The 14839-nt window shown below is 35.6% G+C and overlaps 1 protein-coding gene across 6 annotated transcripts in view; it reads right to left on the bottom strand.

The window, feature by feature from the left end:
- Nucleotides 1-14839, bottom strand: part of LOC117432113 (arginine-glutamic acid dipeptide repeats protein-like) — a 131979-nt gene that overhangs the window by 63932 nt on the left and 53208 nt on the right. For all 6 annotated transcript variants that reach the window (XM_059002398.1, XM_059002403.1, XM_059002399.1 and 3 more), the window contains one exon: nucleotides 10140-10210. In XM_059002398.1, coding sequence (XP_058858381.1) covers nucleotides 10140-10210 — 71 coding nt within the window. The remainder of the gene's footprint in view (nucleotides 1-10139; nucleotides 10211-14839) is intronic.

The raw sequence follows: 14839 nt of genomic DNA, 5'->3' as shown, positions 1-14839 counted from the left end.
CTTACTTCCCTTCGCAATCGGAAGATGTCCAGCAGTGCCATCAGCTCAGAATTGGCAGAAAACAGTGGGACCCTGGTACACCCATCTACTGTCCGGAGAAGTCTGGTCAGAAGTGGCCTTCATAGAAGACTTGCGGCCAAAAAGCCATACCTCCGACGTGGAAACAAGGCCAAGCGACTCAACTATGCACGAAAACACAGGAACTGGGGTGCAGAAAAATGGCAGCAGGTGCTCTGGACTGATGAGTCAAAATTTGAAATATTTGGCTGTAGCAGAAGGCAGTTTGTTCGCCGAAGGGCTGGAGAGCGGTACACGAATGAGTGTCTGCAGGCAACAGTGAAGCATGGTGGAGGTTCCTTGCAAGTTTGGGGCTGCATTTCTGCAAATGAAGTTTGGCAGATACTTATCCATCATGCAATACCATCAGGGAGGCATCTGATTGGCCCCAAATTTATTCTGCAGCATGACAACGACCCCAAACATACAGCGAAAGTCATTAAGAACTATCTTCAGCATAAAGAAGAACAAGGAGTCCTGGAAGTGATGGTATGGCCCCCACAGAGCCCTGATCTCAACATCATCAAGTCTGTCTGGGATTACATGAAGAGAGAGAAGCAACTGAGGCTGCCTAAATCCACAGAAGAACTGTGGTTAGTTCTCCAAGATGTTTGGGCCAACCTACCTGCCGAGTTCCTTCAAAAACTGTGTGCAAGTGTACCTAGAAGAATTTATGCTGTTTTGAAGGCAAAGGGTGGTCACACCAAATATTGATTTGATGTAGATTTTTCTTCTGTTCACTCACTTTGCATTTTGTTAATTGATAAATATAAACTATTAACATGTCTATTTTTGAAAGCATTCTTACTTTACAGCATTTTTTCATACCTGCCTAAAACTTTTGCACAGTACTGTACATATATATATATACATATATATATATATATATATATATATATATATATATATATATATATATATATATATATATATATATATACACACATACACACACACACACACACACATTATATATATATATATATATATATATATATATATATATATATATATATATATATATATATATATATTATACACACACATATATATATATACATATACACACACTAACTAGTTGAAGTTTTTTGTTCCCTGCTCTTACGCAACAGTAAAAGCTGTGTTTGGGTAGTACAACTGGTGCCCCTATAAACATTACAGCTATTACACTGGTGACCTCTAACACACTGCCTTGTCTGGTTTTACCACTAACAGTCTGTAATGTTTACAGTGCAAATAACTCAATACTGCTGTCAAGGCAGCCAAAAAACAACATGAAATGCTGAAGCTGGGGACAGTCCCATATTAAACAAATTGCTGTTTAAGAGGATGTACAAAAAAAGAGAAAATATCAACCACTATATGTGCTATATAGGAAGGCAGACAGTTCAATATAGGTTCAGCCTCACAATATATTTTACATGTAGCTATTCTAAAAAGACCAGAGGGAGGCAGATTTAATTTACAAGGTGTAAATTAAAAGACACAGAACAAGTTGTAACAAATGCAGAGATCCAACTGTAACCATACATGTTAAAATTGGTAAAACATTAATTGAAATATATATTCAAAACGTCCTTTGTGTAGAAACTATATAAGTCCTGTAAACACAAATTTAAATGTTTCTGTGAACCGTTTATATTTATAATAAAACACTTCTGTCCTTTGTGTAAGTACAAAACAAAGTAGTTTTTATTATGTGTGATATTAGAAATTAACTCCCTCCCTGTAGTCTCAGCATGCCTAGGGGGTTAAATATATCAACACAGCCAGGCAGTAAAATTGCTTTCTTAAATGCAGAATATGAGTGCAAGTACAGTAAATGATCCAAGCTTAACAGTCAGTACTTTATCTTAAACCTATAAAGAGTTATTCTCCTGCAAATGGAGAGGGCATTTCAGCAACCCATAAAAAGGAAGTAAAGTTCAATAGCCCGAGGTTAGCAATCACAACAGTATACTGAACTGTACTCTGTTCATAAAACACAGCTGGGTCCATCGAAAGGGCTGCGTTTCGAAGCCAACGTGTCCTGTTATGTTATAGGGAGGGAGAAAATAAATAAATAAACAAATAAATAAATAAATAAATAAATAAAAACAAAAAAAGCAGGATGCATAGTAGTTCCTGTATACAGTGTATTGGCCTTCAGGGATGAAATCATTTATGTGGTGTTCTTTGCAATCAAGAAAGCAAATTACCTTGTGTTGATAGCCAATCTGTGCTACACGCACTACCGATTATCAGCTTTATTATTAATGTTTAATTTGTTGCCGCATTTTTACAGCTACAGTACATCTGAACGTATCAGGCAACGTTTTAAATGCATTATGGTATTTAGTATATTAATTAAAATAAATAGTATACATTTCCACACAATATTGAAGGGAAATGATAAACTGCGTACTGTTCTGTAAAACCACAAAAAAAAATAATTTAAAAAGTAGTTTTGTTAGTTCCTAGTTTTCACAAAGGGCTGGACGGAAGTTAAGATATGTCTGCTCAAGCAATATGTGAATTACTGTGATAATCAAGCGCGTCTGTATTGGCATTAATGCACTGTGACTGAACTGTGACAGGTTCAAAAAGATGACAGCATGAACAATTTCATTTTATCACAATGGTTTGTATGCCCTCTGAACATTAGACTCATTCACGACATGGTTCCAGTCCTCCTGGCCATATTTGGCAATGACATTAAACCTGTGCAAATATATTAAGCACAGTACCAGTAGACAACAAATAAATACAGTTGCCATGAAAATCTTTGTAATTGAAAATATACTGGATCTACAACCACCACCCAGTTAGACTTGCAATGCTGAGCAGTATTGAATTCCTTGCAAAACAAAATCAATGGCCTGTGGTTCTTCAGGTCAATCAATTCTGAAATAGCTAACACGGAGTCAGGATCCGTTTACTATCCTAAGACACTGACGCAATTTAGATTTGAAAAAATTATAAAAACAAAAACTGTTCACATATCTGTTTAAGACACACATATAGATTTGATTGACATTGTATTTTAGTACATTAAGTAGGTTCTCACTTAATGAACATGATAAATGGGAGCTGCACAATTACCCATAACGTCATCCCATGCTGAATATAGTCCACCACTAAGCCTTAAAGGTTTGTGAAAGCCAATTTGCAACATGTGCTCTTTAATAGACAAAGCTGTCCTGCAAATGTGTGAATCTGATACTAGTGTAATTCTCAACTTCGACAGCTTTTATCAGCAAGTCAAGCTTTAGTTGAATTTGAAATTACCCTCAAAGCAAAAGTAGCAGCAGGGGAGAGAAAAATTAGATAGCACAAGAAAACAAATTGCCACCAAAAATTTAGCAAATCACTCGGACATATTTTCTGTTAAAGCTAAACCAATCTGACCCATGGCAATCAAATTATTTTAATGAATTATCTTGCGTGTCGACCTTTGAACTGTAACAATAGATCTCAGGAGCTTTCACTGACAAAAATGATAGAGGACCAAAATATTCCACTGATGACCAGAGCAAATATTTAATTTCCAGTAATCCAAAAGGTCTGAAGCATTATTAAAATGACTGATACACTTACTGCACAGATGGTAAAAAAAACTGCATAAACTGCCACAAATCAGATTTTACTGAGTTTAAAACCAGGCTTCATTACCTGTTCAAAGTCATACCATTCATACAATTCATTACAATACTTGCATTGAAATCCCTGTGATTAAGTGGTTACAAAAGAAGGTTTTATTATAAGCATTTGTCTTTAAATATTCTGAGGTACTGCTGTCACAAAAACAGTCAAATAAAAAATCGGCATTTGCTTCAAAGACAGCTGGAGTTTAAATTAATTAAATCAATCATGTACAGGATTTTACAGTAAACGACTACAAAGTAAAAGAATACATGTGCCTAAGAAAAAACTTGTGTCCTTTTTTTCTCAAAACAAGAGAAATTAACAAAAGGGATTCATATGGTCTGAATAATTTTAATATGCAACAAATCTCTCGCCACCACTGGCAAAGCAGCAGCAGTCAAGGTAAGTCCTGCTTAATGAAAACACAGTGAAGAAGGCTTGGTTTAATAATTTAGCCCCACGTAAAGAAGCTGGTATTGATCCCTGTTTTCAACACAGTAAGAGAATGTTATCTTCAGCCTTCTAGCCCAATGGTACCATCAGTGAATTTAATCACTGAACCAATACTGCCATACAATCCAAAAACTGTCACCTCTGATTTTATCGCATTCCTTGTTCATTTTCCCATATACAGTACAGTTTGGACACCGTATGTAGATTCATCCTTGTCTCTCTGGTAACCATAGCAGCATTATTAGCTGGCTATACTTTATTGAAGGTGGTAAGAATTTCTCATTTGCACGCACGCATTTGTTGCAATGAACTCGGTCGTATTTACATTTTGTCTCATCCTTAGCTCTGCATCTATTTTATTAGTATTGATATCTTAATAAAAATCAGGTCTTGGACTAAGCACTGAACCATTCCGTATGAATCTGTATCTGGTTAATGGTTTTGGGGGAAAAACCAGACACTCTTAAAAGTGGAAACAACGTGGGTAAATTTTAAATAAAGAATGCATTTCTAATAAAATCAACCAGGGAAGTATGTGTTTTATGCAATGTACATAGTTGTATTTAATGTGTCATTACAATGCACAGCATTAATGTTTCCTTCAATGGAATTTTAATTTACGGCTGAAACAACAAGCAGTCTCTATCGAAATCAAATCAAGATCCTCATTAGGAAACATTTGGAATTTTGCAGCAGATATTTAGCAACACCAGCAAAATGCAAGATTAAAATGTTTTAATCAGGGATAGACTTAATCAAAATATAAGTGCATTTGATGCATCAAGGCATTTAAATAAAAAGTATAAATTATACTAAGCTCCAAGACACAAGAGGTGAGCTAATCTCTATGCATAAGAAGCAGGTGATACTTTTCCTAATGTGTTGAAAACATCATATAAGCAGTGTCTCATCTCCGCAGGCAATTACATTGTTTTGTTGTTTTTAAAAGACATGCAGATAGATAATTATGCAGTTAAATACTAAAATAAATTCTTCAATATTGCTGCTTTGTTACTTATTTTACATTTTTAATGTGTTTCTGTATTACAGAATAATGATCCGATAGGCCATTATACAGGAACTAAAGTCACCATGAGCATTCTTTCCATCACAGGGCACTCATGGCATTTCACAACTGTCTTTTTATGCACTCCTGCCTTTCCATCTAGACTATAGATTGTTACAAGGCCCTAGGGCACTACAGCTGTATACTCAATTCAAATCAGGCTTCAAGGAGAAAGCATCAGTGTCAGGACACTTCAATCAAGTAAACATGCAGGCTCAGAAGGGCAAATGAATCACAACCTATATTTCCTTTTTTTTTTCTTGCCTTTGATATTGAAGAAGGACTGTTTCCAGTTTTGAAAAGATGCAGTAACCATTTTCTATGGCCTTATTTCAGAGCTGCCAACCCTGCAGCAATCCTAACCAAAAAAAATAGATCTTCCGATGTTTTCATTTGTGCAATAGCCTCTCAAAGCTTGCAGGGGGAGAAAAAAAAAAAAAAAAAAAGGAGAAAAGAAAATCGACAAAGTACATGGCCATAATCACTCTCCTGTGTTTTCAAGTACCCTGCTTAAAGGCTGGAACTGGCAAGCTAGCATTGCCTATTAACAAGAATTGTAACTGATGGTGCTGCACGGTGGACTCATAATTGCATTTCAAAAGGTTAAATGGAAAAAAAAGAAATGACAAAGGCATCATCTACATAACGTGTAGAATGTAAAAAATATCACACACACACACATATATATAGGTTTTTTTTAGCACGGTTTGCTCATTTTACAGCACTTGATTTCTTCTTTATATCATGAAGACACTGTCATACATAATTGATAAAACACAGCCTTGTAATGAAATATGTATACAATGATGCCAATGAGCTTTCTGTTGAGATCATTAGTGTAGGATTTGAGTACAACAAATGTATCTGGCATTTTAGAAAGTGTATTTTCCCATGTGGAGTACAATTTTGTATGGGATGGCAGAGCAAGTAGTACCAAGCAATTTAAAACAATTATATAAAATACAAGGTATTACAGGGAATGACTCAATTTAAAATGCAATTAAATGAAAGTGTACCTTTTATGAAGGTATATTTAGCAACATAATTTACATTCTGCATAACTGAAACCTTGCAGGATGCTCTGTACATCTGATGATCTCATTTAAATAAAAACATGATAACCTTTTGTTGTTTCACACATTAATGCACACTTATTTGCATCTTTATGAAAGCATTTTTAATTAGCTTATGAAACCCAATGATAAGCACCGAATAAGCAGTATGAAAGAATTACATTGAGTACATTAACATTTTATGCATGAAAGAGGTCCTGAGGATTATTCCCATCGATATCATCTTTGGTTTAACTTGAAATTCTGTCTACTGTAAATATTGTTCAAAATAGGTTTATTTTACTTGCACACCCAAAGAGATGAATATATTAGGGTTTTAAATCTAAAATACAAAGTTAAACTGAATTAAACAGAATTGTATGAAAGGAGAACCATAGTTGTGTTTCTACAGTAATAACAGAATGTACAGGTAATGGGTATTACATTTTTTTAAATTGTCAACTACGACTGCCCCCCATTCAAATCCAGCCATGCTTAAAACCATCATTAACACACAAGTGTATTTAGTATAACGAAATAAAAATGTTCTATCTACATTATCAAATCAATATACATTATTTAATTATATTGTGCATAACACCAGATTTTCCTGTTCTTGTTTATGTTTTTAATTACTGACAAACTGTCCATTTCTCTTCTCTTTTATATTTATTATTTTTATTTATCTGAAGTAATTTGTAATCTGTCTGTTCCGCATTTGATCTGGGAAACTGAAGCCTTGAACATAATTGCATTGTACATCACATCTAATTAAATGTCCATAAGCGAAAAAAAAAATCCCCAAGAAGAGCAGGGTGTTTTTCCCAGCGAATGCCCCAGAGGAAAACTGCAATCAGTCCATTAGCGGGAAAGCCATTCTGCAGCTGATGTGGCCAATATCTGCAAATTAGTTTAACCGCAGGGAAAAAACAAGCATGGACCGTAGCAACATGACGACTTCTTAGCGTTTCTGTGTAGCAAGCAACGCAACTCCAAAGATAGAAAAGGAAATGACAGCCCTGTATCATATTCATCTCGTGCAGATTGATTACATGTTATAACACTGCTGTCAGCTTCTTGTCACCCACAAGTCATAATGCAAACCTGTACTGATAAATCGGAGCAAGTTAATCAGTCGAAGGACACAGTATCTGATAATATGTTATCTCTGGTACAAAAGACCCGAGCCACTGTACTGTGACAGCTAACTTCCAGATAGGCAGAGAACGACAGTAAACACCACAAGCATACATTGGACCATTTCAAGTAGGTATAATACATGGATTATAATTCTTTAAAAAAACAACTCTTCTCCTTCAGGGAGAGAAACAGCAGAAATGGCTACACAATATGACTGCTGCTATCGCCTAATTCTATTCATCAGCCAGCAGCTGCACAGTGCAAGATCTTCTACCACCCCGTTGGGTGGTTTTCAGGGTTTCCACTAACCTCACCAGCCTTGAAAGTGACACCCTACTGTGGGCAGTCTGCTTCGGAAAACTAGCCACAGAGATTAATACTCAAGACCTTCTTCAGACACACAAGGTAACTGCAATAGTGTGCTGATATGCTGCGCTGCCACATTGTAGATGTAAACTGTACTCCAGTCTATTAGTTAAATAATGTGGTGCGAAGAAGAAAAAAAACACTAATGACACCATCTAAACACCTGCAATCAATTTTTTCCTACAGTGGAAGTATCATAGCCTATTAGGTCGGTGTGCTTGTAGAATTTATTAGCTCTCCAAACAAAGAGCAAATGATATGTACACACATAAGCAGCAGTGTGCAATTCGTAAATGATAAATTAGACAAAAATCAATAGCATTCGAGTAGTACTATATACTTTTGGATTATTCCTTAAATGTAGCTAAAATATGCCTGTTAAAGCTTAAAGCTCTAATAATTTACATTTGGCAAAAAAAAAAAAAAAAAAAAAAACAGAAATCATTTAAGAGGGCCTTATTTCATAAGCAGCTGTGGGAAAACAAACTACTGTACAGGTCTGTATCTGTGATGTCTCCTGCAGAAGAGCCTTTAAATGAACGACTGAGCACTTAAGCTGGTAGGTGGGGTCACATCCTGCTATCAAATGCAGTGAACACCATCATGAGAAAGAAAAACCTGATATTATCCCATTCACTGAGGACAAATGTTTGTTATCCAATTATGGAAGGATCCTGACAGCTGAGGTCAGAGGAAGCCCAAAGGGTGCCTGTCTTGCCAGCCCCTCCTGATTGCTTTAGAGAATCTTATAAACAATATGCCTTTCAGCAACACGCAAGACTTTCATCAGCAAACTAATAGCAGATGTGAACAACCAAGTGCTACCAGCTAACAGATACAGCTCAGGAGGTTAACGTACTCAAACAATGAATACATGGTGATTAATTATTTATACATTGCATACTTGCTGTACATAATCCGTTTAACAGGCCTTGTATGTATTGTTTCGTGACCAATATCCTATTGGACCAAATATGTCCCCTGGAACACAGAAATGTTAGCTGTATATTTCTATATTCTTTGCATCAACAATTCACCTCATTACAGAGATCTTTAAATCACACGTAAATCAATCTGTGGATTAGCGCACAATACTTGATATGTTATTATTGGCACAAAGAACCATGCCATCATAAGTTCCTGCCATCCTCAGCATTCTTTCTTGCAATCGGATTAGCTCTACAATGCTGTTTTTTCTACTGCATATACAAGTGTTTCTCTAATGTATGCTGCTGTTACCAAGACTGAATCTATTGCACTGTGACCTTCGATTATCAGCCTTAATAGCCCCTGCCGATAAGGCCTACCTGCCTGTTAGAGGTGGATTTATTTGTCCACTTTACTATTGATTTAAAGATTAATGATTTGATAATCAGGAACTTTTCTGGCAGAGTAGGATTGATTAGTTTTTTTGTTTTTTGTTACAATCCAACTCAAACAGTTTGGCTGTGCTGTATCCAATTCAATTCATGAAGCAAAGGATAAGGTTTCCAGTGCATTATTTCTGTTCACATAAAAGAAGAAATCCAAACCCCCCACTACCACGGGGAGTTAGTAAACATGCTCTGCTTAATGCTATGTAAAGACTATTTATATGTATGAGATTCAATGTGACTTAGGATTTTTCATTTATGTATAAAAATGATGTTGAAACACAGTGCTAGCAACAGAAAGAAAGTGGTAAGTACAGAATTATACTGGAGTCAATCAGGGATTTTCACTGGCTTTTTAATCCTAACAGATTAGTTTTGTTTTACATTTCAGCCGTCACCGTTGAACATGCTCATTGAAAAACAGCGAGTGCAGATCCTGTTGCATAATAAATAAAACAATTTAAAAGACTCAGATAAAATGCCTTCTGTTTTATGCATCATCATTTTTAAAGAGACTCATTTCACATTTATCAGAAAACCACAAGCTGTGAATGTACCATATTGCACATCCATTAACTTTGAAAAGGAGAAAATCCAAGAAGAAATGAAGCTTTAGTAATGCATTTTACAAGCAAGGAGTAAAACCACAGCAAACGTGTGGGTTTTATGCCAAATATCCATTCTAATTCAGTGTCCAGTGTCTTTACTCAAAGAATTGTTATGCAATTATATTATTAAAATATTCCAAGTGTATACAACAAATACAAAACACCACTTATGACCCACTAACCCACAACATTTATAGTTGAACATTTTAAAGTTGTTTTTTGCTGTACAGTAAAATTCTTAGAACCAATCTTACCCAATACATTTTTATTACTATGCCAGTTGAGTGCAGTGAAGCACTCTACAGTGTATTTCTGTTTGATCGCTCCGTCACATAACTTAGACAAAACCGATCTAAAACAGCGAACAAACATGACCACACGGAAGGAAAAAGGTACTCACCAGTTTGAAATCTTGAATGCTACAAATGAAGTATGGGGTATTGGGTCGACGACTCTCAATATATACACAATCTTAAAGAAAGAAGAAAATCAGGCATTGTTAAAGGAATAGCAAACAAAAAATATGTATAAAATATCATAATCATGCCATTATAAAATCTATGTATAGAATGTGTAGGACCATTTTTTAAAAGTCTTTATGCCAAAGTGCAATTTCTTCCTTTTTTGTGAAACAAAACTGCATCAGTAAATTAAAAGGTTAAATATAGGGTCTCAAAAGTTATGTCATGCCATCCATGCATCCTGTACATACATACAGTACATTCATAGATTAAGTACATTATATTACAGTACATAGATATAGCTAATTTCATTATCTTGTAGCTAGTTAGGTTCTTATCCAACCAGGATTAGCAGTTCTTTTTCCAGTTAGTGCCAAACTTAATAGCTCCGCTGCAAGATTGAATCTGACGAGTGGAATGACCAGGTCATGACCCTTTGTCCCTAAAACAAAAACATTTCACAAGGTAGAAAATCCAATCAAATCTTCTGGGATCAGCGATGGTTAGCTATTCAAAATTACAGTTTTGTTCTTTATAGGCCAAACAGAGGGGGGAAAAAAGAATCCAAGCCAAGCATTTGTAGCAGTGAAGCTAACAAACAAATTCAAATTTTCCTCTGGGACTGTAAGGGCTTTCTTAAAACTGCATTTGACATGGCAGAGATCGGGTAATTACTTCTGTGCGGTTTCCAATTTGCAGTATTTATTTATTTATTTATTTTTTTAATTATACCATTGACAATGCTTTATAGTGTACATACTGTCAAAAGCAGACAGTTCCTACAGTTGTATTCATTAGGATATAATCGATTGAAACAGAAAGGTCTCTCTTCTCCCATGGGATACTGGTGAAAATTAGCTGTGCTGGTTGAAGACATAAGAAGATATGGCACTGCTTAAAGCACCTGCCTGAAGATTAAGCTAGAATTGAATATTGCTAGCAGTATAGCCCGTAATCCAATAATAATAATAATAATAATAATAATAATAATAATAATAATAATAAAAATAGACCAACCTATCTGATAAATTAAAAAGTACGGTCTCTAGGATATGTACAATCTAATGTTTTTAAAAAGATGCTGTAATACAACGACCTTTATCCAAGGACTCAAAGATTACTTCTTCAATAAAGTGAAAATCTAAATATGCATGTGGAATGCTGCCCCTATTCATAAACACTGTAGATTCACATCAGTTGTTACATTATCTCTATTCCCTTATAAAAAGATGTTAAGTGCACAATGTATATTCAATGTTTACATAAACACCATGGAAACCCAGATAAACCTAATATCAGTAAATCCAAGTGTCATAGTCAAACATAAAAGGCTATTAGAAAAAAGTATGACAATCCAAGTAGTCTCAATCCATCAGCACTTGTTCTGTTTATCATTTTATGGCAGCAGGTGAAAGATGTAGACAGGTTTAGCACAATGCCTTTCTTTTTTTAAACCATAAAAACCCTCAACCCCCCATTTTACAGGAAGCAAGATTGGAATCTGGAGCGGTTTGAATTAATAATTTTTATCACCATCAGTCAGCCAGCTGCTGATTGACAACAAGCGTCAAAAGAATGGCCCATCTCGACCTGGTTTTGGTAACTCATTTACAAGATAAAATAAGTGAAAATATGTATCACTGCTTTGTGTGACCCCGCTGGGCGGCACAGCATTAGTCAGAAAAGAAAGAGGGAACAAAAGACGGACAAAACTGAATAAAATGAGACAACATGGTTTATATTGTCAATTTTACTTTGGCAGAGAGAGAGTATATATTTTTTTTTTTAAGGAAACAGATTTGACAATCTTGCCCCTTCTAATTCAGTACAGCAAACACTTAATATTTTCAGAATACTTTCAGGAAAAAAAAGCTACATTTCCTCCGTCTTGGAGATCCTCAAAGCAATCTGTGCTCAGAAAGGTGTGTGTGTGGGGGTCTCTCTTTGGGAATAGAGGTTACTAGCTCCCCAGTGACATGAGCCTGCCAATTCCTTCTGTGTTACAATAGCTGTTTGAGTGGTTCGTAATAGCAAAGGATCTGCAATAATCCAGCTCCTAAACACCTGATAATGCCCAAGAGACGTAGTCATGTATTGGCCCATCCACTTGGAAACCGGGTTCCAAATATTCAGCAAATTGCTCACCGAAGTTTAGCCTTTCCAGTGTTATTCACAACCTTTATCTGCAGAAGGTCAACACACAATGTGCAATAAAATTAACAATCTTTTTAAAGTATTTAAAAGATTGCTTCTGTTGGACAGCGATATTCTCCTGACTAATTTAAATGGTTGAAAACCACATGAAATAAGCACTACCTTTTCTTCAAAATATAGGCTACATACAACAGTGCATTTCAATTGCTACACAGTGAAAGGGGGAATTATCCAGACATTTACATCGTAATGACAGTTCATTTATGACAATACAAAAAAGAAGGGAGAGACTATTTTAACTTTGATAAAAAGAAAATACTTATGGCAGGCAGACAGATGTGGGTGTTTGTGCTCATCCAAATCAAAGTAAAATAATTTCAAAACCACAATTTAGTATTTTTTCAATACTAAAAATACAAAAGCATGTAATTATCTACTTCATGTGGAAGCCATCTATACATTCAGATTTCTTTTTTTTTTGCCTTAACTGAACCTACCAGCATTCCTCTTTCCAATACAGTATGGCAAACACCTCTCTTAAAAACCTACTAATGTTCCTGCTAACATACAAAAGCAAACACCTTGTTAATGCAGTGTAGTTGTTATCTTTACTGTCACTAACATAACAGATCTCAATTAAAGCCAGCAAGCAATGCAATAAGTAAATGACAGGAGGTATTATACAGTCAATAAGCAGCTACTGATACAGTACTATCTATGGTCAGCATTCACACTTCCTTCTTCCCACATGCCCGAGAACGAACAAACAGTTTGCCTGTTCTGCTCATATCATTTCCTGCTGGGCACATTTCAAGCAACGCGGCAGGCTCACTCGCTGTAAACACAATGTGTCAGGGTTTCAGCTTAACAATAAACTGTTCATCCAATTTACGCTGTTCACTTGAGGCACACTGGGGTATTGAGGCTGCCTGATCTGTTTTTTTTTTTGTGTGTGTACCAAATTATTTTACTCTAAATTGAAGCCACACTGAATTCTCTTTCATAGCTCGTGAATATTCGTTGTCAGAACCAGTTATTTTCTCTAATTTCTATTTTAAAAGCCTTCGCGCTGCCAATCAAAGTACTATTAATGGATGTAAATTCTACCCTTCTATTAGCTTCAAAAGGAATACATTAAAGTGTAATTGAGTAACACAGATGTGTTTCTTAAAGTGTATGTAATGCAAATAATTGGTATATTTATTTAAGCCTAAACACCTTGACTATCTTTATATGTTGTCATTCTAGGCCAAGACTTAACTGAAAGAAGAATTCTTGTCATGTATTCGGCAAAGCTCTCAAACAGACTGAAGCACTACAACACACCACGCAAAATAATACGATGGAAGAATTTCAGAAAGCAATTCTGAAAGAATAAAGAAAGAAGCTGTATATTATCTTATGACAGACAGCTATTTTTACAGTTCTTGACGGGCCTGCACTGTAACTGTGGTGTTGTGTAGCCGCTTCCATTAATCACTGAAGAGACGAGAGCTTACATTTTTGCACCTGTTAGTCTAAGTTACTCTTCTGGACTCGTTTGTCAACGCACAGCTCTATAGGAAAATGTCACCTTGAGTGACACAGCCGTAATCACAAACTGTCGCAAAAGCAATACCAACTGCATTAAGCACTATTACACAATGCAGTTAAACATTTGGCACAACCATGCAAACTGCTTATCATCTCAAGATTAATCCCACAAACTACAGCACTGCGCCTTCATTTTATACCAACAACATTTAACATAATTTGAAAAACACACAACCTACCTGAATTATGATATGGACATTTACCCTACCCACAGCAGAGCTAAAGCCTCATTACCAAAGCCTACAAAGTGCTATTGAGAACAAAATCACATTTGTTTATGGGGGATTTTAAGGAACAGATGAGCTTTGGGAAACTACAATACATTTACCATGACATTTAATTATTAACAGCAATTCTGTGAATATTGTGTCAAATCTGACCCGTGCACCTAAAATCAGTTTAGTCAGGAAATCACTTTAGTATTAAAAATGAAAACAAGCCGAAGTCACTTGCTGCAAGTAGCCTTCTTCCAAGAGGGGTGTCAGATAACCTCATACCTTAACGAAATCATTCACTCAAAACACAACTCTCTAAAAAATCCCAGACTCCCTATCGAACTAGACAGCATTTTTACACACAGTAAAAACAAGAAACAGGCAATAACATAAAGGGTGAATGCCAAGGGCAACTGGGAAGCAATTGGGGGTAACTGTCTGTTCAGCAAACAAATGTCAGTTTTCTTTTACTTTAATTCAACACAAGTCAACATCTGGTTTCTGCAGTGTAGAGTCTAATCAATTGGCAGTTTGTCATATATATATATATTTTTTTTTTTTACTGTTCCGGCTGTACTATAAGAGCATTTCTTTTATAAACATTTCACAGTAACATTTCACAGGTACGGTACAATGTTTTAACAACTCAACTTGTTTAATTTCCTACAGTAACTTGT

Source organism: Acipenser ruthenus, chromosome 27 (assembly GCF_902713425.1).
Source record: "Acipenser ruthenus chromosome 27, fAciRut3.2 maternal haplotype, whole genome shotgun sequence".
NCBI lineage: Eukaryota > Metazoa > Chordata > Actinopteri > Acipenseriformes > Acipenseridae > Acipenser > Acipenser ruthenus.
Note: the sequence above shows the minus strand (reverse complement) of the source record. Positions and strands in the feature narration are given on the sequence as shown.